The 21,920-nt window shown below is 43.0% G+C and overlaps 2 protein-coding genes across 3 annotated transcripts in view; one reads left to right on the forward strand and one right to left on the reverse strand.

Annotated features, from left to right (window-relative positions):
* The window catches only part of COL17A1 (collagen type XVII alpha 1 chain), a 47,359-nt gene extending 40,207 nt beyond the window's left edge, over positions 1-7,152 (forward strand). The window contains exons 42-56 of the mRNA XM_043475503.1: positions 151-183; positions 277-351; positions 660-710; positions 1,177-1,302; positions 1,823-1,960; positions 2,289-2,357; positions 2,628-2,747; positions 3,266-3,355; positions 3,455-3,565; positions 3,909-4,055; positions 4,324-4,662; positions 5,155-5,292; positions 5,510-5,572; positions 5,735-5,815; positions 6,181-7,152. Of these exons, the coding sequence (XP_043331438.1) occupies positions 151-183; positions 277-351; positions 660-710; positions 1,177-1,302; positions 1,823-1,960; positions 2,289-2,357; positions 2,628-2,747; positions 3,266-3,355; positions 3,455-3,565; positions 3,909-4,055; positions 4,324-4,662; positions 5,155-5,292; positions 5,510-5,572; positions 5,735-5,815; positions 6,181-6,233 (1,634 nt within the window). The 3' untranslated portion in view covers positions 6,234-7,152. The remainder of the gene's footprint in view (positions 1-150; positions 184-276; positions 352-659; positions 711-1,176; positions 1,303-1,822; positions 1,961-2,288; positions 2,358-2,627; positions 2,748-3,265; positions 3,356-3,454; positions 3,566-3,908; positions 4,056-4,323; positions 4,663-5,154; positions 5,293-5,509; positions 5,573-5,734; positions 5,816-6,180) is intronic.
* A 986-nt stretch (positions 7,153-8,138) lies between these two features.
* Positions 8,139-21,920, reverse strand: part of SLK (STE20 like kinase) — a 58,152-nt gene continuing 44,370 nt past the window's right edge. For both annotated transcript variants that reach the window (XM_043475506.1, XM_043475505.1), the window contains 6 exons: positions 18,072-18,201; positions 17,312-17,436; positions 16,591-16,779; positions 15,907-16,032; positions 14,927-15,040; positions 8,139-11,790 (listed from right to left, as the gene is read on the reverse strand). In XM_043475506.1, the coding sequence (XP_043331441.1) occupies positions 11,644-11,790; positions 14,927-15,040; positions 15,907-16,032; positions 16,591-16,779; positions 17,312-17,436; positions 18,072-18,201 (831 nt within the window). In that variant the 3' untranslated portion in view covers positions 8,139-11,643. The remainder of the gene's footprint in view (positions 11,791-14,926; positions 15,041-15,906; positions 16,033-16,590; positions 16,780-17,311; positions 17,437-18,071; positions 18,202-21,920) is intronic.

The following is a 21,920-nucleotide window of genomic DNA, read 5'->3' on the forward strand; positions in this document are numbered from 1 at the left end:
GGCAGCTCTAGGTACTGCCCGAGGGCCGGTGCCGCCCTAGCCGTGTCATGAGTCTTAGGGAGCCTCGGGAGGGAGCTGGTGTCTTCGGCTGAGGCATGAGGAGAGGGAGGCGGGCACAGCTGACTGTCCCCTCTCTGCTGTGTCCCTCAGGCGAGCGAGGCCTCCCAGGGCTCTCAGGCTCAGGTAAGTTCTGAGTGCCGCCCATCCCCACCACACCCCGACAGCTCTGCTGGAGCCTCTCCCACCCGCTGACTACACTGTGTTGTTGGCCTCCAGGCTCCAGTTCTCTTGGACTCAACCTGCAGGGACCACCAGGCCCACCTGGCCCTCAGGGACCCAAGGGTGACAAAGGTCAGTGAAGGCAGTGGAAAGTGGGGACAAGGCTGGCTCCCAGAGCCTGAAGAGAGGGCAAGGAGTACTTGCTGGTGCTCCAGTCGTGGGAGGAAGAAGAGGCTGAAGAAAGGAGAGCCTGGAGGGAGAAAGGGATGGGGTTGGAGAGATACAGTCTCTGCCCAAGGAAGCTGTGGTATCATTGCAGAAACGAGACTCAGAAACATGGGACAGTTGTTGAGTCACAAGCTGATATCATGTGGTTGAGCTTAACCGGGGGAGGCTTCCTGGAGGAGGTGATGCAAACAGCTTCTTGTTTTGGATTCCAGGTGATCCTGGAGTCCCAGGGGCTCCTGGCATTCCTAGTGGGCCCTCTCGAGGTAAGAACCCAAGGTGCCCAAAATTCTTCTCCCCATCTTCAAGCGAGGTTGATTGTGCCAATAAGGGTATTAATTAAATAATTCATTCACTAATCCATGATTCAATGTTAATGAGGTACTTTCTCTACATGCTAGATTCTGAACTGCCCCTAGGGAGGTTACAAGTTAGCAGGGGTGGGAGACAAGGATGCCTGCAGGATAAAGATGACTAACAATTCCGATGACAGTGATGGCGAGAACAGAGATCGGGAGCTAGGGGTTCGGGGGCGAGGAGGGTTGTATGGGCAGTGCACAGGTTGTCGAAGGAAAGGGAGGACTCAGCCTGGGAGAGCTCCTAGGAGCTCTTTGCCACTGTCCTGGTTCTCCTGAGAAAGACTCTCCCTCCTCAGACTGTGAAAGCACTGCCTGGGCTCCTTGGTTTGACCCCAGAGAGGACAGACCAACTCAGTGGTCTTCTCTCCTGCAGGGGGATCGTCGTCAAGCACCATGTTCATGCAGGGTCCGCCAGGCCCACCAGGGCCCCCCGGGCCCCCAGGCTCCCTCAGCAGCTCTGGCCTGGAGATTCAGCAGTACATCTCTGACTACATGCAGAGTGAGTGTCCCACATCTGAGTGGGGCAGCATGCGTGTGTATGTGTGTGTGTGTGCACAGGTGTGTGCTAGGAGTGCAGGTCCATGAGCTCCCCAACTCCCACCTTCTCATACCTGCCCACGCACATAGACTTGTACATGGACATAGAGCCCCAGTAGAGGCTCATATACCCACACACTTTTCCATGTGCACAAACACACACACACACACATTCACCCCTGTGCACATGCCCCAGACCTCATCCCTGCACACTCCATGGAGGTGAGGGCGTGATTTCCACACATATGGGCACCAGAGCTTGGTCAGATGTGTCACTGACTGGGGTCTTCCTGGCCCATAGCCCTCAAGATCCACCTGGCCAAGCATGGACTCTGCTTCAGTTTCTCCATCTGTAACAAGGGGAGTCCAGTCTCCCTGCTGGACCTGCCTTGGCCCGCTCGTGGGTCAAGTGCTCAGGTCACCTCTTGTGGGGGAGACACGCCCTCTTGGGGACCGGTTTGACTTCATTTCTTTGTTGGCAGGTGACAGTATCAGGTCTTATCTGTCTGGAGTTCAGGGTCCCCCAGGCCCGCCTGGTCCCCCCGGGCCTGTCACCACCATCACCGGTGAGACTTTCGACTACTCAGAGCTGGCCAGCCACGTCGTGAGCTACTTACAGAGTAAGCCTCTTGCCACCCCTGTGATGACAAGCCTCCTCCCAGGTCCGCGGTCATTCCTGGAGCCTCATCTCTTAATTTGCTGTTTGCTTTGCCTTTTTTGTGAATGTGGTGTTCAATGTTGAATTCATAATAATCAGGCTGCTGGATCTAGCTTCCAAAAAGGTTTGTTCAGATTAAGAAAAATAGAAATTATAAATATCCTGTCAATGCCCCATTCATTCATATCCCCCCAGAGGAAGCAGCTGGGTGACCAGGCCTTTGATCCTGGAGTAATGAGGGCACTGCTTCAGCACCAGCGAAGCAGGTGACCCGGTTTCCTCCCCAACAGCTTCCGGGTACAGCATCAGCACATCCTCCACCTCCATCTCTTCTGAAGACATCCTGGCTGCGCTCCGGCGTGAGTTGCCTGAGGGGGCAGCGGGGGGCGGGGGGCTGGAGGGTGCCCCTCTCTCCTGGCTGACTTATCAGGCACACTTGGCGGTCCTTCGGGACTTCGCTCCCAGCAGTCGGCTGGACAGAGGGTGTCGGGTCTCCCCTGAAGGATGAGTGTAGCAGGTGTCCCTTCAGCTACTGGCAGCTTGCCAATGTCCCAGCTCACACGTCACTCGGGCCGGTCTGCAGGGAGGCCAAGCTGGCCGGTGGTCAATGGCGCCTCCTCTCCTTTCAGGGGATGACGTGCGTCAGTATCTACGGCAGTACCTGATGCCGCAAGGAGCCGGTGGAGATTGGTTCCTCCAGTCTCTGGATTATGCAGAGCTGAGCAACCGCATCCTCAGCTACATGGCTAGTGAGTGTCTGCCTCCCTGGCAAGGCGGGCAGGAGGGCCTGGGTGGGCATGCAGGGGCTAGACATCCCTGACCCTCTCCCACTAGGCTGCACCCAACCCAGAGGAGGGGTGGTATTCAGAGCGGTTCAAACCTGTGCCCCAGAGCAAGTCACGAAGCCTGGCGAGGGAAGCCAGAGCGAGTGCCCCGGGCACCGTTCTGCAAGGACTGTGCACACGACTCACATGCACACTTCTCTAGACACACACCCACCTTTACATGCACGTACACATGTGTATGCCCAGCAGTAGAGAGCTGACCTGCATTCTTCTCCAGCCCCAGGGTCCCTCCTCGCTGTGTCCTTACATAGGATCTCACACCTGCGTCTCTGCCAGTCTCTCCCTACTGCCCCTCTCACCCCTTTCCCAGCCGCTACTTCTGTTCAAGTTGCTTCCATCTGGCTTCCTCTCTGACATGATGTTTCCACCCTCCCTTCCCTGCCTGACCTGCATCCATCACAACTTGGGATTTCGTTCCTCAGGCACTGGAGTCAGCATCGGGCTTCCTGGCCCCCCGGGGCCCCCAGGCTTGCCGGGCACATCCTATGAGGAGCTCCTCTCTTTGCTCCAAGGTAAGGCTGATCAGGGCCATCTGATCAAGTGCTTCAGGGCAGAGGGCAGAGCCCCTTGGCCCAGGCCTAACTGATCCTTGCTCTTCCTTGGTGTCCCAGGGTCTGAATTCAGAGGTATCATTGGGCCCCCAGGTCCTCCTGGGCCCCCAGGGCTCCCAGGCAGTTCATGGTCCAGCATCAGCATGGAGAGCCTCTCATCCTACCTGCAGTGTAAGGAGTGAGGCAGGCGAGGTGCTCTCAGCCCTGCAGGGGGAGATGGGGGGAGCGGGACGGGACCGTGCTCCAAAGTTACAAGAGAGCTCAGGCCAGCAGGTGACCAGGTGCCCAGCCGGGAGCTCCGAGTCCCAGAAGAGCTAGGGGAGGGGATGTGATGTGGGCTGAATGAGGCTTGGGACTGGGGGTGGAGGGCAGTGGGAAGCATTCACTCCGGAGGAAGCCAGGACACGTGTGTGCGGGTCTCCCTCTGCCTCCTTCTAGAGGGGCCCAGGCTGGGAATTCAGTGGTCCTGGCGATGGATCCCTGATCCTTCTTTTGTCTCTTGCTTCTTGCTCAGCTGCCGGCTTGTCATCCATCCCAGGCCCTCCTGGTCCCCCAGGTCCCCCAGGCCCTAGAGGGCCCCCAGGCATCTCAGGTGCTCTGGCGACATATGCAGCTGAAAACAGTGACAGCTTCCGGAGTGAGCTGATCAGCTATCTCACAAGTAGGTGCCCCTGATGTCCCTGTCCCTCCTCTGTCCCCTCCCAGTCCAGGCTTCTCTCTGTGAGAGGGCGGCTGGGGTTTGAAGGGCCTGGAGGCTGAACACCTTAGCCACCCCAGCAGGAGAAGTCCAGCTTCTTCCCAGCCCATACTCCACTTGGTGCAAGTTCACATCCTGCTAAAGGGTGTCAAGAATCACGCCCCTTCCCCCAAATCCCACTTCTTCCTCTCCCCCAGACCCGGCTCCCAGTAATGCCGCTTCCTCCCCACAGGTCCTGATGTGCGCAGCTTCATCGTTGGCCCCCCGGGTCCCCCTGGGCCCCAGGGCCCCCCCGGGGACAGCCGCCTGGTGTCCACGGACAGCTCCTACAGCCGGAGTGGCAGCTCCTCCTCTTTCAGTCGGGACACCTCCTACAGCTCCTCCATGGGCATAGGAGGAGCCAGTGGAGGCTCCCTGGGTGAAGGGGGAGCCTTTGGCATGGACATGGGCCGAGGCTACGGGGCCGCGGCTGAGGGTGGCATGTATGGCGGCGATGGCAGATTCGGGACTGGCTTTGTCGGAGGTCTGGATTACAACGAGCTGGCAGTTCGGGTGTCAGAGAGCTTGCAGCGTAAGTGGGGACACAAAGCCTCAGCGCTGTGGGGTTGGGAGCATGAGAGCACCTCCACACTCAGGAGGACAGCAGTCCTGGCATCAGATGGGCGGGGACTGAAGACAAGCTTAGTTCAAGCGGCCCAGTCAATACTGCAACCTGTGCTGCAGGGAACAGAGGAGCTGGGGTCCTTTGTTTCCCCTTCTTACTTGTGCTTCTCAGGAGAGTCTATGACTATGGAGGGGGGCTGAGGGAAGGTTGTTGGCTAAGCCCTTTCCCCCTGTGGCTCACCAATACAACTACGTAGTAGTAAAAGGCCTGTGATATAAGCCGTTGGAGGTGGAGACCTGCCCATCAACAGCAGAGACAAAAGTTGCAGGGCTCTTTCCTCGCTGCTGCATAAGCGAGTCAGAACTGTGCTGGGAGTTAGTCAGAGGGCTCTGTGCGCCCACCTTGAAGAGGGGCCAGTGACCCCTGCTCCCTGTGCCCACCACTCTTTGCGTTTCACAGGTCAGGGTCTGCTCCAAGGGATGGCCTACACGGTGCAGGGCCCCCCAGGCCGGCCTGGGCCCCAGGGGCCCCCTGGCATCAGCAAGATCTTCTCCGCCTACAGCAATGTGACCGAGGACCTCATGGACTTTTTCCGAAGTAAGGGCAGCCCCCATTACCTTCCCCCAGACTTACCTTGCTGCACAGTCTCACAAACCAGAGTCCCAAAAAACCTCGTTAACACTTGAGATGCTAAAAAGCTGATAAATTCTAAACTTTGTTTTCCTGTTACAAGTCCAAACTCTATCGACAAATCACTTTACTTGCCACGCTCCAGGGTGATCTCTAGTCTAAGGCCCGATTCTCCCCCTTGCAGCTTATGGAGCCATCCCAGGACCCCCTGGGCAGAAGGGAGAGATGGGCATCCCTGGACCCAAAGGTAAGTGGTGGCAGAAACAGCCACCTGTGGAACAACCACCCCTGTGGGAAGCAGCTCCCTTGCCAGTGCCATGGCGGGGGTAGGGGGGGTGCGTGCAGCTCCTCCTGTGGGGAGGAGCCCTGTACTGTGCCCCCACTTAGCCGTGCCCCCCTGTCCTCCTAGGTGAGAGGGGCCCTGCTGGGCCACCAGGTCGGTCTGGGCCACCCGGCCCTCGAGGGCACAAGGGAGAAAAAGGAGACAAAGGTAAGGATCACAGCTACAGTTTGGGTTTCTGGAGGACTGAGAGACAGGCCGCATGTTCCACAGCAAGCCTGAAAATTTTAGACAAATGCCAGTTATTAAAAGGAGACAGTGCCAACAATGTCAATTGTGTAACAATCAAATGAACCACCAGGGGGAAAGGAAGGAGAGTGTCAGTGCAAGGAGGAGAAGGAAAACCGGGCTGGTAATGAAATGGGGTAATCCATTTAAATCAATTGATAGTCTTACAGAAGAGTTCTTCTTTCAAGCCAGTTTTGCAGTGGTCACAGTTGCTGTGATTACCCAAGAGAAAGTCCCCACAGACTGCAAGACATTTTCTAACTTCCTGCTCACCGTCCCACTTCTAGGTGACCAAGTCTACACTGGGCGGAGGAGGAGGAGCATTGCCGTCAAGCCATAAGCAACCCATGGTGGAACAGCCCCCTGGACCAGTTCTTGCAGTGGCTTATGGCACTTATGTCAAGACCTCTCCGGAGGGTAAAAGCTGGAGTCTTACTGTCTTACCGACACAGCAAATAGTCAACTAGAACCCTTATCTTAGTCTGGGACAATGTGTATGTCTGCAGAATTCAGTCCAAGATACAGTCTGAGACAGCTTCACCGGGTGGACTCAGGAGTGGCCACGTGCGGTGTTGTAGGATGAGGCCGGTCTCCCTGCTATCCAGGCCCGAGCGCCTTGGCTTCTTTTAACACCAGCCTAGGAAAGCCAGATACATAAAAGCTGTTTCAGGAGCTCTTGAGCTTTTCTTTAAAAACAAGCCCAGAAACTGGAAGATGGGATTGGGGTACCACTCGAGGGGGCTGTTTTGGCTAACGCTACAGGGCTGTGCTCCCAGCTACTCCCTCTCCTCTTTACCCTGCATTCTCTAGTCGTAACAAACAGAAACAGCTGGTTGAGAAGTAACTCTCGCAACTGAAAAAATTAAGAAATCTACTTCCCTTGAAGGTGGTGACAGGGTTTCTACTAGTTATTTCTCACTGTGCATCACGTTTCCACTTACTTAGGAAGTTTGTTTGAGTGCAGCTATGCAGTCCCGTAGGTCCACACTAGAGCTGATATAGTATGTTACACTGAACTAGGTTGTGGCAGACAGGAAGGGAAGGGCAAGGGGCAAAGAGGAAAGAAGGAGAGGGGAGGGAGAGCAGACTGCCTGACGGGGAAGCCAGCACCCCTGATCTGCACTTAGGAAATGCGTGGGGGACTGGGTGCAGTTGGTTTGAAAGCACTTTTCAATGTCTATAAACATTTATGTGGTCTGTTAGATGAAGAGTCATTTCAGTTGCAAAATCTCCAATTAAAGGGCTTTTTTCTTTTTTAACATTATGTTTTAATGTGATCTATCTAACCAAAAAATAAATAAATAAAGGGGGGGAAGGAAGAAAGGGAAGGAGGAAAAGAAAATAGTTTTTGGTTTAATAAGTTTGACATTTTACTAATGAAAACTTGCTATGCATAATGAATGACTGCATCGTGCCTTTTTCATATTTTAGTTTTACCTAGAGGCTTGACTTAATTTGTTTTCGTAATAGTAGCCTTAGAAGCTCAAGTATTCATAGCCCCATTAATGATTCTTATCTTGATTAACCAAACTTTTTTTTGAGTTTTGTCCTAGTTGAGACGTACCCATCCAAGCTATCCAAAAGTCTACACAGAATCTGACACCCAAGAGAAATAGGGTAAAAGCCCCAAACTGCTAACTTCTCTGAACAGAACCCAGATGTGAGAGATGTCCTCAGCGGGATGGCAGTGGGTCTTAGCCTCTTTTGTTTCATTTAAAAAAAAAAAAAAGTCAAGCACGAGTTCTGCAGTATGCAATGCTCCTGGGTTAGAAAATGACACACGGCACCTCCCTCCGGCCAAGCTGACCACTCGCCAGATGATGCTGCCTAATGTCTAATGAATCTCACATAACATATTAGTGATGGAAAAAACAGGTTATTTTTAGCAGAAATGAGTCATATGGTTTGTGAAATGTTTGAGAAAAATAATCTATTTCAAGGTAAAAAAAGGACATTAAAAGAGAGGTATATATATACACATATGTTGATGGAAATATTTTAAGCACCACTCAAAGGAGGGGATTGCTTGACAAAAGACACCCCCTCCAAGTTCGCAGTGAAAAGGACACTCGTGTGTGCTAAGTACAGACAGTCTGGAACAATGGTACCTCTGATTGTCCCGGTCAGAAGATCTGGAGAACTGCAAGCTTTAAAATACAGTTAGGATTCTTAAAACTGCTACAAAACATTCTCACGCAGGACAATCTAGTTTCAAAGAGTCTCAATAAAAGACTGCTTCCCAAAGTAGATTAAGAAATAACTTTATTTTTCATTTGTCAATCCCATGATTGAAAAGACATGTAGCTCCCAGACAGACAAGAGGCATTTTCTGAAACAAAATTCTTTCTGAAAAAAGTAGCTTGTGGAGTTATTACACTGCAAATCAGAGAAGGATCACAAAAAGCTACAGCCAACATTTAACACTGGTGTAACACTCTACCCCAAGCTGAGTAGCAGAAGTTTTAAAGCTGTATCAAAACCATGTCAGCCATAGGGTAGCAACAAGAGTGGCATTAATTGTTGTGCCTTCAACTTAAAAAAAGCATTTAAAACATCCCATTTCCTATAAAAGATCATTTCCCAGAAAAGAATGGATTTATTCAATCAGAAGTCTATTAGAACTGGAACTAAAGAGCTCTCCGCCTCCACCTCAGTTTTACATTTTCCTTTAGTCAACAGTATCTCTAGCTAATCATTTGACAGAAATTGGCTTTTCAGAAGAGTCTTTGTCATTTTTTTAAGCACAGTGTGGAATGGGGAAAACTGTAGTTACAAGGGAACTAGGAGAGTACAAAAGGACAGTCACTTCTGAAACTCACTGACGCTCAAGAAATCAGAGGCCCTCTGTGACAGTGAGTCTCATATGCCTGAGAGCTTTGTGCTTGAGGAAACACTCCTTAGAGGTAGCTCTGGTTCTAGTTTATATTTAATTACAATTTGCTGTATCCTGTCACAGGGAAGTTTTAACATTTTCAGCAAGGTATGAGCACTCCAAATTTCCTCTTTACCCACCCACCCTATAGCTTCCCCACAGAAAAGAGTAAGAAAAAGCTTAACTGACTCCATAGAGTTATAGCAGCTAATTCAGCAATTCACACCCACCATGGCCTGACAGGACTAGGAAAGGCAACCTGGTGCGACGAGCTGCATGAGCTGGACCTGCAGGGTGTGGCGGCCAGCAGTCCGCAGCACGCGGGGGCGGGGGGCTGAGGAGCTGCACGGCAGTACTGAGAACTGCTTTCACGCACTTCCTAGCACATTCTGCCACGGCAACAAAACCACCAAATCAGGAATGGATTTGACCGTACTCTTTAATTTCAAAGGTGTCTTTGCCTCTCCCCAACCTCCTATGTACACTTCATGCAAGAGAGAAAGACCACTCTTCCGTATGTGAATTCAGGGCCTAGCAGGGAGTGGGCAGGGATGGGCACAAATAGCACGGCCTACAACAAAACACTTTTTGAGAAGATTTATGTGACTCTAAGTATTAAAATGAAGGTTTTACCTGTACATATGTATCATTCTGTAGTCCTGCTCCCACACAAATATGGTCTGGTCATATTTGAAAGAGAACTTGAGTGTGAACAAGGAATCCAAAGGGTAATTCTACAGAGACGCAAAAGCTGCTAATAAACTTAACAGAGTGTCAATCCTTCTACTCTGAGCCTCTTTCCTTTATTCAATTCTCTGAATATCAAGTTGAAAGGAATTAAAAAACCCAAATATTCAGACCAAATTAACTATGGGCCAGAAGCTATTCATCACATAGGATATCACTTAAATGATACTAAAAAAATGTCTACTGCCTGAAGTATTAATTTTTAAAAAGTCAATATACTGAAAATCTCAAAGGAGGAAGTGGTATGAGAACCTTCTTCCTCTCCTTCAAATAAATCATTAAATACACTGGGTAACATTATACTGTCATTTCTATCATAACAATATAAACAATTTCCATCATCCTGAACATTATAAAGATATATATATATATATATATTTTAAAAGGCTTTCAAAACATTTTTCAGTCCAGCATTTGAGAATAAAGCATTAAAAGTTTTGTATACAGTAACACATTCATGTGATAAGTGTATGAATTTACAACCATACATAATATATATATGTATATATATTTATATAAAAAACAAACTTGGCCAGCAGTTAAGGCTACCTACAAAGTTGTCCAAGTAAATAATGCTTGTCAAAACAATTACAAAACTAAAATCACATGCATTTTTAAATCATCTATAAACCACTGACAAAATAAGGTTCAGCATTCAAAGTTTTCAAATTAACTGTAAGAAAGTGCTACAGATATTTACATTTTCTTAACATGAATCAGTGTTCCCACAAAGTTGCATCTGCATTTTTCACCAGCCTCAACTGTAACATAACTAAAAACTGTAATTTCTACAATTTGGTACCTAGCACTCATTAATAGGCTGCAAACGGCAGGCAGCAAGCTTCATCTACAAATGTGCTGTCTCACAACCTCAAAATATGGTTTGTAATACTGTTTGACCTGACACGTGCTTGAAAATCTAACCCTCAAGAGGGACTAGTGAACATTTCATTAATAATTACACATATCAAGCAACCACAGGATAAAGGTTTCGGGACTTTCCCACTCAAATCATGTAAAGAATTTAAACATGGAACAAAACCAAACCAAAATATGAATGACTTTATCTCGAAACAATAAAAAGTCATTTCTGGTATTTGCCTAGATATTTTATTTGAATTCTTCCTTCAAAATTACTCTGAACAAATGCCTCTTTTGAGATTAATTTCAGAAAAATATATTCATAAATATAACTCAGAGCCTGCTGGCCTACGACAGAATTTTAAACAGAATTTGCTAAGATGGGAGAAGCCATTTAACCAGCTCATGTATTACTTCAGGAAATAAGCTGAGATAGCTCAATCTATATTTTTTTAATTTGGTGAGTTTTACATGTTCAATTTGGACATCTAAAAGCTACCTTTCATTTTTTCATCTTTCCAACTTGTACTTTAGGATGAAAATTTCTATCAAATGGTAATATGAGCAAGGTTTAAAAAACAATAATGCTTAATGCTAAGGGTATTTTGTCCCTGTTGAATCAAAAGGAGGAAATGCTATTTTAGACTGAATTGAAATTTAGTGTTTTAGGCACTATTTTATATAATAAAGCTAGCACCCTTAATTATTAGTTTATGTCTAAACAAGTAATTATTTTAGACAAATTACTGAAATAATTTCTCTTTTAAAAGAGTCCAATGCTAACATTTAAAGATAATAGATTTATTTACTGAATCAATATCATATTTTGAACAATTCAAAATTTTTTCATGAGAGCTAATTCACCAAAAAATTATTCCAATTCTCCACAGTGTAGAGAGCTTCAATTATTGATTTTAGACATCACTGAGAAGTTAAGTCATGTAAAAAGATATTTACTAATACTTAAATGACGTAACAGTTTTCTTTAAATAACTTTCAGGTAACAGTATCTAAATAACACAATTTTTAAGAGTATATACAAAAATCACCTAGGGAATTACTGCAAGATGCTACTTTGCCAACATGGCCCAGCATCTGTCTTGGTTCCTTTCCCTTCATCGTTACTAAACAAGTAAAACAAACAAAAAACACCTAGAAGGTGAGGCAGGTGATTGTCTTCGTGAGCTCTCTGATAGACTATGGCTAAAGACGAAGAGAACAGAATGACGTACTTAAAGAGTCAAACCCAACCACAGCATGCTTCCCATTGTTATGATCCAGTGGAATGCAAGCTAGGAATAGGATAGAATTTGGAAATCCGGCTCTGTGTCGATGGGTTAAGGCATTCAGACTCCCCGGTCATTTTAAAGAACACTTCCTGTTCTTGTAGTTTCCTAGCAAACTCTTCTTCCAGGGTCTTAAAAAGGAAGGGAAAAAGAAATTATGCACTAGTATTACGAATAGAATTTACTCTGAAACAAGTCAAGATAAAATTATTTGCCCCAAAGTCTTTGTATGTTATCCTAACAAGGAAGACACTGTTCAACAGCTAGGACCAGCTGCGCAGCTCTGGGTTCAAGTCCTGGCTCAGCCACATGAGACTTCAATTACTTCTCTATATTACAGAACCATTTCGTTCTTCTGCTGTGAAACAGTGATAACACCATCTACCTCACTGGGTTGTTATGTGAGGATTAAATGTGTTAATAACGTACTTAACCCATATTAGGCACTCAACAGATGGCATCTATTATTAACTACTATCTGTCTCTTCCACATGGAACTTCAGCATTTTCTATTTTTTATTTTGATTACTGATATGCATGTCTTCTCTTCCACACTGAACCACAGATTAAAGGTAAGACGTAAGCCAGATTCATCTTCACACACAGTATGGAACAACTATATTAAGTACTTGCTAAGTATCTGAGGTTATCAGTTACTCTGTGGACAAGTGACTCAGGAGAAGTCCTGCAGAAAACAAAGTACAGGAAAAGATGGAAGGACACAGGCAAGTTTCTCAGAAGAGGAAAACCGTGAGCTTAGTTTCAATGGGAAGATAAGAATTTGACAGACAGGATGGGGAAGACACCCCAGGGAGAGCGAGCTGAAACAATGCAGAGGCAGGAAACTGGAGCTGCTGTGAGTAATGGTGATTACACGCAGTACTGGGTCAGGAGCTGGGAACAAAGCGGTGAGTGGGAGACAAGTCAGGAGGGCTGATGTGGCCCAAGTGTGGCACCGTGACGGCTTCAGAGTCCAAGTCAGGTGTTTATATTCTGTTCTGATGAAACTAAAGATTTACCAGTACCACTATGACAGCATCAGAGATGCTCCTGAGGATAAACACTGGTGACGGCAGGCAAAGAGGAAGAAAGGAAAGGGAACAAGAGACCAGACGGGCCATTAGGACATTACTAACAATTTTAAGAAGGAAGCCAGCAAAGGGAAAGAAAGATTATGAAATGAGAGTCCAAATTATTCGTTATCTGACTGATGTGGGGTCTGATGGAAATGAAAGATAATTCAGGTTTCTAGCCTAGATGTCAGTTAAGAGAACAGGAATACTGCAAAGAACACCTGATGGTGGAGAGAGGGGAAAGGTGAGATGGAGATGAATGAAAAGGGTTATTGAGTTTAGTTTTACCTCCACTGAATTTACAATCTTTAGTCAACACTGAATAACATTCAACAGGCATGTACTAATCATTTACAATGTGCAGGAACTGTTCCAGAAGCTGCATAAGAGTGAACACAGATATGATGCCCCTGCCCTCAAGGAGCTTACGTTCTGGTCAGAGAAGACAAACAATAAAGACAAATGTCTGGTGTTGATAAATATCATGAAGAAAAACAAAGAAAGGTGAGGGGACAGAGGAGTGTTCAAGGTGGGCACTAAAGCTATTTTATACAGTATCATCAAAAAAAGAAACCTCTGATGAGATGATAATGGAACAGAAAGAATAAAATGAGGAGGAATGGGACATTCAGATGGGACATGAGAACTGGGAGCATGAACCAATAATAAAAATAATAAAATTATAGCAATAACAAACATTCACTGGATCCTGACCAAATCTTAAGTACTGTACAAGAACTGACAAGTACTGTACACACATAGCTTCTATTTACTGTCTTAACAACACCAATTAGGGAGGCAGTAACATCCTCATTTTACACATGAGGAAAACGGGGCTCAGAAGTGTTAAGAGAAGAAATTAATCAGTGTCAGCATTGAGACTTGAACCCAGACTTGTATCACTTTAGAATTTGTATTCTATACAAGTTTTGGAATTGTCCTTAAATATGCAATAGCTGAAGCCAGGACAATCTATAAGGTCATCATGCAAAGAGCAGAGGTAAGAATGCAAAATGGGAAATGTCTACCTTTCAGGTGACTGGATGACAAAGAAAAGTGACCAAAAAAAAGCACAGAAAAAGAAGAGACTATGTCACAAAAGTCAGGTGAGAACTTTTAAGAATAACAGGTGGATAATGCCACTGGACTGTGATCACTGTCAACCAGTTCAACTGGAGAGGAATTTAAAGTGAAAGCTAGACTTCAAAGTGTGAAAGGAGGAACTGGAGAAGGAACTTCTCACTTTCATCCCTGTGTGTACCCTTTGAGTTCAGAAACACATGAATGTACTACCTATTCAAAAATGTAACAATAAGCAAAATTCAAGTTAAAAAGCCACACTATCAGCTGAGTCCGTCAGTTCTAGAAAGTTTTATTAGCACATGGTAGGAGCTAAATATTATTTCCTTGATTAACTGACTGGATGAATGGAAGAAAGGAATGGTTGAAATGGATAGCAGGCAGGAAGCCCAAGAGAAAATAAAGGTTTAAGTTTGAAAGCTAAGAATCATATAAGGAATAGAAAAGACAGAGTTCAAATGGTTGACCAGTTGGGCCAGGCTAGCAGGGAGTCAAGTGCACATAAAGAAGATGGCTGGCTGGCTGTGGGGTAGGAAGCCTTTCTTACTTTACTAGACTGTCAATGAACACAGCACCTAAGGGCCTTATAATCTGGCTCCAGGTCACCCATCCAGACTAAGCTGTCATCCCTTCCTTCTCTCCCTCCCTAATGCCTACACACAGGCACACACTCCCTCTCACCCTGCCATGACAGGGAGCTACATATGATTCCTGCACACATCATTTTCACTCTTTCCCTTCTCTGTACTTAAACTGCCCCATCCCACTCCAATCTGTCTGTCCGCCCAGCAAGCTCTTACTCATCCATCAAGCCTCATTTGGCTCACAGGGCATCTCCTCTCTCACGCTTCCTGCCTTCCCCGGGCAGACGGACGTATTCCTCCTCTGTGGCTGGTACACTGTGCTACTCCACTCTGCACGTGTACTTCCCTCCTTCAGAGAAACACTCCTACTGATCTGCAGCTGCGCGTCAACTAGATTCTGAACCTTTGGGCCTGGACTCCTCATCTCTGTGTCTCCTGTCCCTGACACATATTAGGTAAGGAGTCAACAGCCAGGAGGACGGCGGCATGGATGAATGCAAGTGTATTTTATTTAAAGCTTTTAAAAGTACCTTTTTCCTAGGTCTCAATTTCTCCCTCCATTCCTTTAATTCTTGGCTGTGTTCCTCATCTAACTCCTTTAGTTTCTGAGTCTCATGTTCAACCAAGAGGTGACATTTTTCATTCTGAAAAGAAAGTTTGAATTTAAAAAATTTCAGATCACGTTAGCAATTTTTCACAAATACAATTATCTTCCAAAATAAAAAAATATATATATTCATCAAACATAAAGCAATTACTGAGGTTGAAATTCTCTTCCAACCACCAAGGACCAAGAATTATGAAATGAGTCATAGTTTCACTTTTGCAAGTTTAGAGGCTAGACCTGTTACTTACCATATAAAAAGAACTTGACTAGAAAGAACTAGTTTGATCCTGATTTTTCATTCTAAGGTTTGCTCACAAAACTGACACTTCAGACGGCACCCTGCAAGCATTTTATCCAATGGTACCAGAACACAGGATCAGAAACTACCTTCTGCTCTAGAAAATTAAGCAAGTATATACGATATCCACAATGTAATACACTACTCTGAAATTGTAAACATTTTAGAAATTATATATTAGGAGAAAATTTCTCATATATTTATCACTTTTTTAAAAAACCTTGAAGAAAATGAACTATTTATCCTGAAATAAAAAGAATTTTAAAATTCAGAACATAACAAAACAGTCTACACCATTTTCAAAACTTTGTTCATCTTCTTTGCAAAATATACTACAAATTCTCAATAGTACTTTTGAAAGATGCAACTTCTTATATCATAAATTAGCTTCATGTTTATACTAATCATGGCTGTAGAAAATCTCAACAGGTGCCTGTGATACTAAACTGATCTTCCTTTGGGTCTACAGAGGAAAGAAAACCCTTAAGTCCTGGCATCTTCTCAAGCCACGTGCGGCTTACTGTGAGTACCTATCACCTCCTCAAAACCAGCCACTGGTGCTGCGTCTCTGCTACCAGCTCTGCTTTCTGGTTTCTGGAGCTGACCTGCAGCTGATGCAGCTCGCGAACGTTGGCTTCACACTGCAGCTGAAGATCCCGCATTTGATTCTCATGTTTTTGATGCTGGGCCATTCTCTCATTTTTCTGCCTCTTTTCTTCTTGAGAAGCAAACTATAAAAAAGAAAAACAAAAGATAAATATGGTTAATAGGCAATGTAATTTCTGCATCTTCCAAAGGTGTAATTAAGGAATTTAACAAAGCTTAAAGTACAATAAACTAAAGCTACAAGTAATAATACGCTAGGACTCAAAGCTGGAGTCTACATCATGGCTTTGGTGGGGGTAGGGAGGCAAGGAGAGATTCCTGATTCAAACCTCGTTTCTCCTATCTGTTTAGTGACCTCAGTTAATTTGTGTGTGGGAACTGTGCCTACAGAAGTACAGTGAGGCCGTATGTTTGACTGTAAAGCTGGTCAAATCACCTTATTCCCAGGGCCGGTCTTAGGATCAACCTAGCCCTGGATCTTGTGTGGGGCATGGGAGACAGCAGCCCTCTGTGGCCAGCACTGGAGGAGAGTGAGCTAGGACACACCATATGTGTACAGAGCAACGGTGAACATCAACAAGCCCAAAGTGGCTCCAATGTTTACAACACAATTATGTGGGACTTCTAAAGACCATCCAAAACTTCTACACCTAAAAAAAGAAGAGAGCAATCTGCTTATTTACTTGTTTAATTTTGTCACGGTCCTGATCTGGCGTTGTTGTTGAGTTAATTCTCAAACTCTTCTTAAACATGGCCATTCGAGTCTTGGCTTCACTACGCTGAATCTTAGGCAGTCTTGCTCTTTCTTGAGTCTGTCTGTTTTTCAACTCCTCAATGAGTCGTTGATTGTAACGCTGCATTTGTTCTGTTTCCTAAGAAAGTTTCAGAATCCACTGATATAGACATAATTTAATACCCAGTACCCACAAGTATGCTCAAACATGTCATTTTGCTGTTGTTCCCCAAATTATTCTCTCCCTTGTTACATACTGATCAGCAAAGCATTAGGCAAAAAAAAAAAAAGAAAGAAATTTATAAGAAAAATAAAGCTAATAGTAATAAGAGTCTTATGTTGACTCTCTTATACTAAATACGGGGAGTCCGCATTTTTAAGATATCTGAATCATAAAAGGAGCCAAAATAGCTACCTTTGAGAGACAAAATGAAGACTATAATGTGTAACAGGTCTTTAAGCACTGTTTATTAGTTACCTTTCTTGGAATCTGGAGAAAGGAAGTTTGTAATAATGATCAACATATAATTAATTACTCCAGATTTCATCAAAGAAATTTTAGGGCAAAAGAAAGGATAAAACTTATTCTGTAAAAAATATAAGTTTTAAAAATAAACAGCTCTGCAAACTTTAAAATGAACAAAAAAGTGAACAAATTTCCTTTCATTAACCTTCTCATGTCGCTTAAGTAGCTGGTGTCTCTGCATAAAATACTGATCTTTGAGTTGCTGTTTGAGCAGCTGGTGTTTTTCTTGTAAGTGTCGTTCTTCAAGCTCCCAAATCGCAGCTTCTCGAGCTGGAAAGAGAAAGTAATTTTCAAAATGTCACTTTGCTCTTTTCACTAATGTACTCTGGTCCTTGTTTTAATATTTACATAAAAGTGTTCTAATACACTAATTAATACACACAGACGTTCTGAGCTATAAAAGAAATATTACCAATGTAAAGATAATATCCGTAACCACTTCCCATTCTGTTCTAATGTCCTGTAAACAAAGAATGCCCCACTCCTAACACTAAAATTCCATTTAATCATCTCAGTGAGAAAGAAAAAATACCCAAGGTATTTGTTCGAGGAAATAAGTGCTTAAAATCCCATTCTATCATGTAGCCATTTAAGTATACCATTACAGGGTATAAGGAGCACATAAAATTACTCTGGTGTATTTCCAGCATCACCTGGACAAAAACATGTTTTAGGGATTATATGTTTACTTCACTTCTATTGTTCACTTCTATTGCCATAAAGGAATTCTATGTCTTGCAGTAGATCTGAATCTTATAAAGTATTTTCCTCCTATTTACCTTTCTATTTTTCCCTCTACCACTCCAGCAAAAAAAAAAAAAAAGCATTCAAATAATTTCCAAGGTATATCTCTGCAATGTTTCAAGACATATTATGTATATACATATGCCACATATATCATATACCTCTCATGAGCTGTTGCTTGTTATTCAGGCACTCTCTTTCAATATTGGCTAACTCTGCCTTCTGCTGTTGGATGATCTTTTTCAGAGAGCCATCTAATTCTTGTTGTTGCTTCTGAACAAACTCTTGTTCCTAATAGACATAGTTAACCATCAGTTAGTAAGTATCTATAGAGCAAAACATCCATTTATCTATGCAGCTGTATGTATCAGTGATTAACAGGATTTCTGAACCAAGTTTCTAAAGTTAACTAGATTTAAAAATCACCAAAATTATACAGTATAGACATAACATATTCATCACCCAAGACCAGAAAGAAAGTACTAGAATATTTAATATTGTGAACTCACTACTAAGAATAATACATACAAAAGAAATCTATATAAACTACTAATGATTAAAATGCCCAATTATGTTGACATCTTTGAGAAAAAAGTAACTTTACACCTTCTAAAACTGACTATTCAATCCACTAGAGTGTGGCTACAATAAAAATGAAAAAGAATGACTTTTAGGAAGAGAGGCGATAAAGAACAAACAAGTAAAACAGGAGTTGGGGCTTTTAAAGTCTCTATTTTTCTATTACCAGAGTTAGGAAGCAACACCATGGCTATACTAACAGAGAAAGACAGCTTCTGTATCTCCAGCCTGTGCCTTAAAAAGAGCCATACTTTAAGGACTTAGAAATAATGCATTGCTAGAGAAGCAAGAACTAGAAACAGGAAAGAGAGCTACATTTTAAAACTCTACAAACAAAATTCCTTATAATCAGAGAATTCCACCAACATGTTTGGGAGTCACTCATTCAACAAATATTTACTGAATACATACTATTTGCTCAAATGCCAAATTTATGCTTTTTTTAAAATCCCTCAATTACTATATAAGGAAAGGAAAGGTTAAAGGGACTTATGGTTGCTATGCTAGATTATACATTTGTGGATGGAACAGTAACAATACCCATATTGAAGAAATGCAAAATTTGCAAGTAACCAGTTGGATCTCTAGCACTCATTTCGCAGTTCCGGTAGCTTGTGATTAGCTCAAGGGATAGTCTTATCAATTTGAGTGTGGATTTAGAGATTTAGGATTGAAGCAGCACTTCACCTATAACCCCTTCTATCATCTCTTTTATGTATCTAAGAGATGATAAAATCTCAGGATTCATTTTGGAACCATTTTTCAGGCCTTGGACAGAGTCTGGCAGCACCTGGATCACTACCAGCCTGGTCTTCAATGCAGAGTGAGTCTAGCAGGGTTCCTCAAGATGCTTCTCTCACTACTGATTCTCTGGAGATAAGAATCAGGTCTTACCATCCACGACATCCTGTTAATTTGTTGTCACAAATGCTGCTGTCTCATCTGCATTGTGACTTGTATTTTAGCACGAATACAAATGTATAGCAGCAGAAAGACTAGTCAACCATTTCTAAGTAGTACAACTGCCAGTCGAGTTTTGTATCCATTATGATCTTTTGTATCGGGGACAAGAAACGTATTTATATGTCATTAAAAAAAGACACAATGTACATTGTCAGTTTGGTAGATAAAATGAATGCTGAGCACATTTACACAAAAAAAATTGCAAATGCCAATTTGACTACAGTCACATAACTTTATCACAGCAAAAAAGAACTCAATGACTATTACAAGGCTAATTAGTTTTATTTAATAAGATTGCAAAATCTCCATCCTATCTTATAAGCAGTTGTAACAAAGTAAGTTGTTCAAGCTTCTCTTTTCTTATAGTAAATATCATTTATAATAAAAATTAAACTGATTCTCTAATTTTACTGTAAAATTTCTATATGTAAACGTGTTTAATAAACAATATAACCTGCAGATACATCAAAAATTTTCTTTTGTTCAGTATTTTTATCATTAGTTTGCATAAATAACTTTTAAAAAATATGTGTGGACAAAAATAATTGGTCCAAATTATCATAAATATAAATATTACATTTAGACAAGGAAATCAAGTGTAAAAGATTGGACAAATAAGTACTTATGTGAAAATAAAAAGGTAAATACAGTGAACCCTTCAACAACACAGGTTTGAGTTGCATGGGTCCAAATAAAGGTGGATTTTTCCACTACATATGTCCTAAACATCCTGTGGTTGGCTGACTGTGCAGATGTGGAACTGTGATGTGGAGGACCAACTGTAAAGTTATACATGAATGTTTGATTGTGTGGAGGGTCAGCACCCCAAAACCCAAATTGTTGAAGGGTCAACTGTATAAACCAGTGCCATTAAAAAAGTGAACGTCATTTCTTGTCAATGCAATTTTTGGTTATATTATTGTATTTGTCTAAAGTAAGAGTTCAGTTCAAAGAAAACCTTTTTCAAGCACTTAATAAATGCTGGGGTCTGTACTACTTACATGGCTACTAAAATCAATAAAAGACAGTATTCCCTTCAAGGAGCTTCCACTCTATTGATCCCAAATTGGTTTTCTGTCAGTCCCTATAAAGCATAGTGGGCCCCTTCCCTCAGTAACATACTTTCAAAAGTTCCAAAGTAAACCACAGAGAACTCAAAGCAAGGAACAAAAGGATCCAGAAATGAAGATTCAAAGTGAATGACAGAGAACTGCAGAAGCATGCCCTGAAGTGGCCAGTATATGAGAGGGAAAAAAAGAGTGAAGACTGTTATCTAGAAGCTGGCAGACTAGCACCATGCTCCTCCAGAAGATAAAATGAAGATCAACAGGTAAGAGTCAAGGCACATAAACTACGGAAGTGTTTCCTAATCTTCAGAGTTTCAAAGACACCAGCTGCCTTACTGAGCTACTGGCTTGAATAATTAAGCAGAGTGTGGATGATTACACAGTCAAAATATTTGCAACTGATTTTTTATATTAAAGCTTAAAAGTACCTAAAAGGGTCCCTTATTCATTAGGTATTCTTTATATTGATTTTAAATCTGGTTAGGATTTGACTTCCATCACAATTATCTGTCCTCTTTCTCAACACCAACATAGTTAACTCCTATTTATTAACATTGCAGGTAGATTCTTTGCCATCTGAGCTACAGGGAAGATCAAAAGGTCCCTTACATGCTAATTAATATATTATCATAAAAGAAATGAAAATTTAGTATCACTGAGCTTTCATTCAAGTTCCTAACTTCAAAAGCCAAGTATAATACATTCACAGTGGAACCTGTAATTAGAAATTACTTAGGATCTAAAAGAAAAGTGATCTTACATTCCAAAAAGACTGCACAAACTACATTCACTTTAATAAAATAACAACAGATCAATTCGATCACTAGGCGTAACAATTTCAAAATGGACACATAAATTGTAAAATGAGTGCCCTTTAAATGTACAAGTTTTAATTCTGATATGGAATCTTGTTAGCCCGATAACTGTAAACGTTAAAAATACAGCTTTGGGTTCTAGGAAACTATAAGGAAAAATTTTGATATGTGGGACTATTTGAATACAGAATTTGATCATTTTAACTTAAAACAAAAGTGTACAATGGTAATGATCAGAAAAGTGTTTGTAATTCATTAATTCCTCCCTCTCATCATAAAATAACATTTTGCTTACTCTTTAAGAAAACGATAGAGTCCAATGGCTGTCAATAATAAAGATAAATAAGTAATTTCAGGAGAGGGGTAAGAAGGGGTTGAAATCAAGCTGTATTCTATCTACTCCAGTTGTGTATACCAAACATCACGAACAAAAATTACAGTGTTAAATAAGCTACTCATTTCCCCAGAGAAACTGTGAGAAAGAATACAGCCTGGAATTCCACACTTAATTTAAAACTACAACATGGAGAATAGCAACCCACTATTCATAATGGGACAATTTGAATAATAAAAACTAAATGGAACT

Source organism: Cervus canadensis, chromosome 8 (genome assembly GCF_019320065.1).
Source record: "Cervus canadensis isolate Bull #8, Minnesota chromosome 8, ASM1932006v1, whole genome shotgun sequence".
Lineage (NCBI taxonomy): Eukaryota > Metazoa > Chordata > Mammalia > Artiodactyla > Cervidae > Cervus > Cervus canadensis.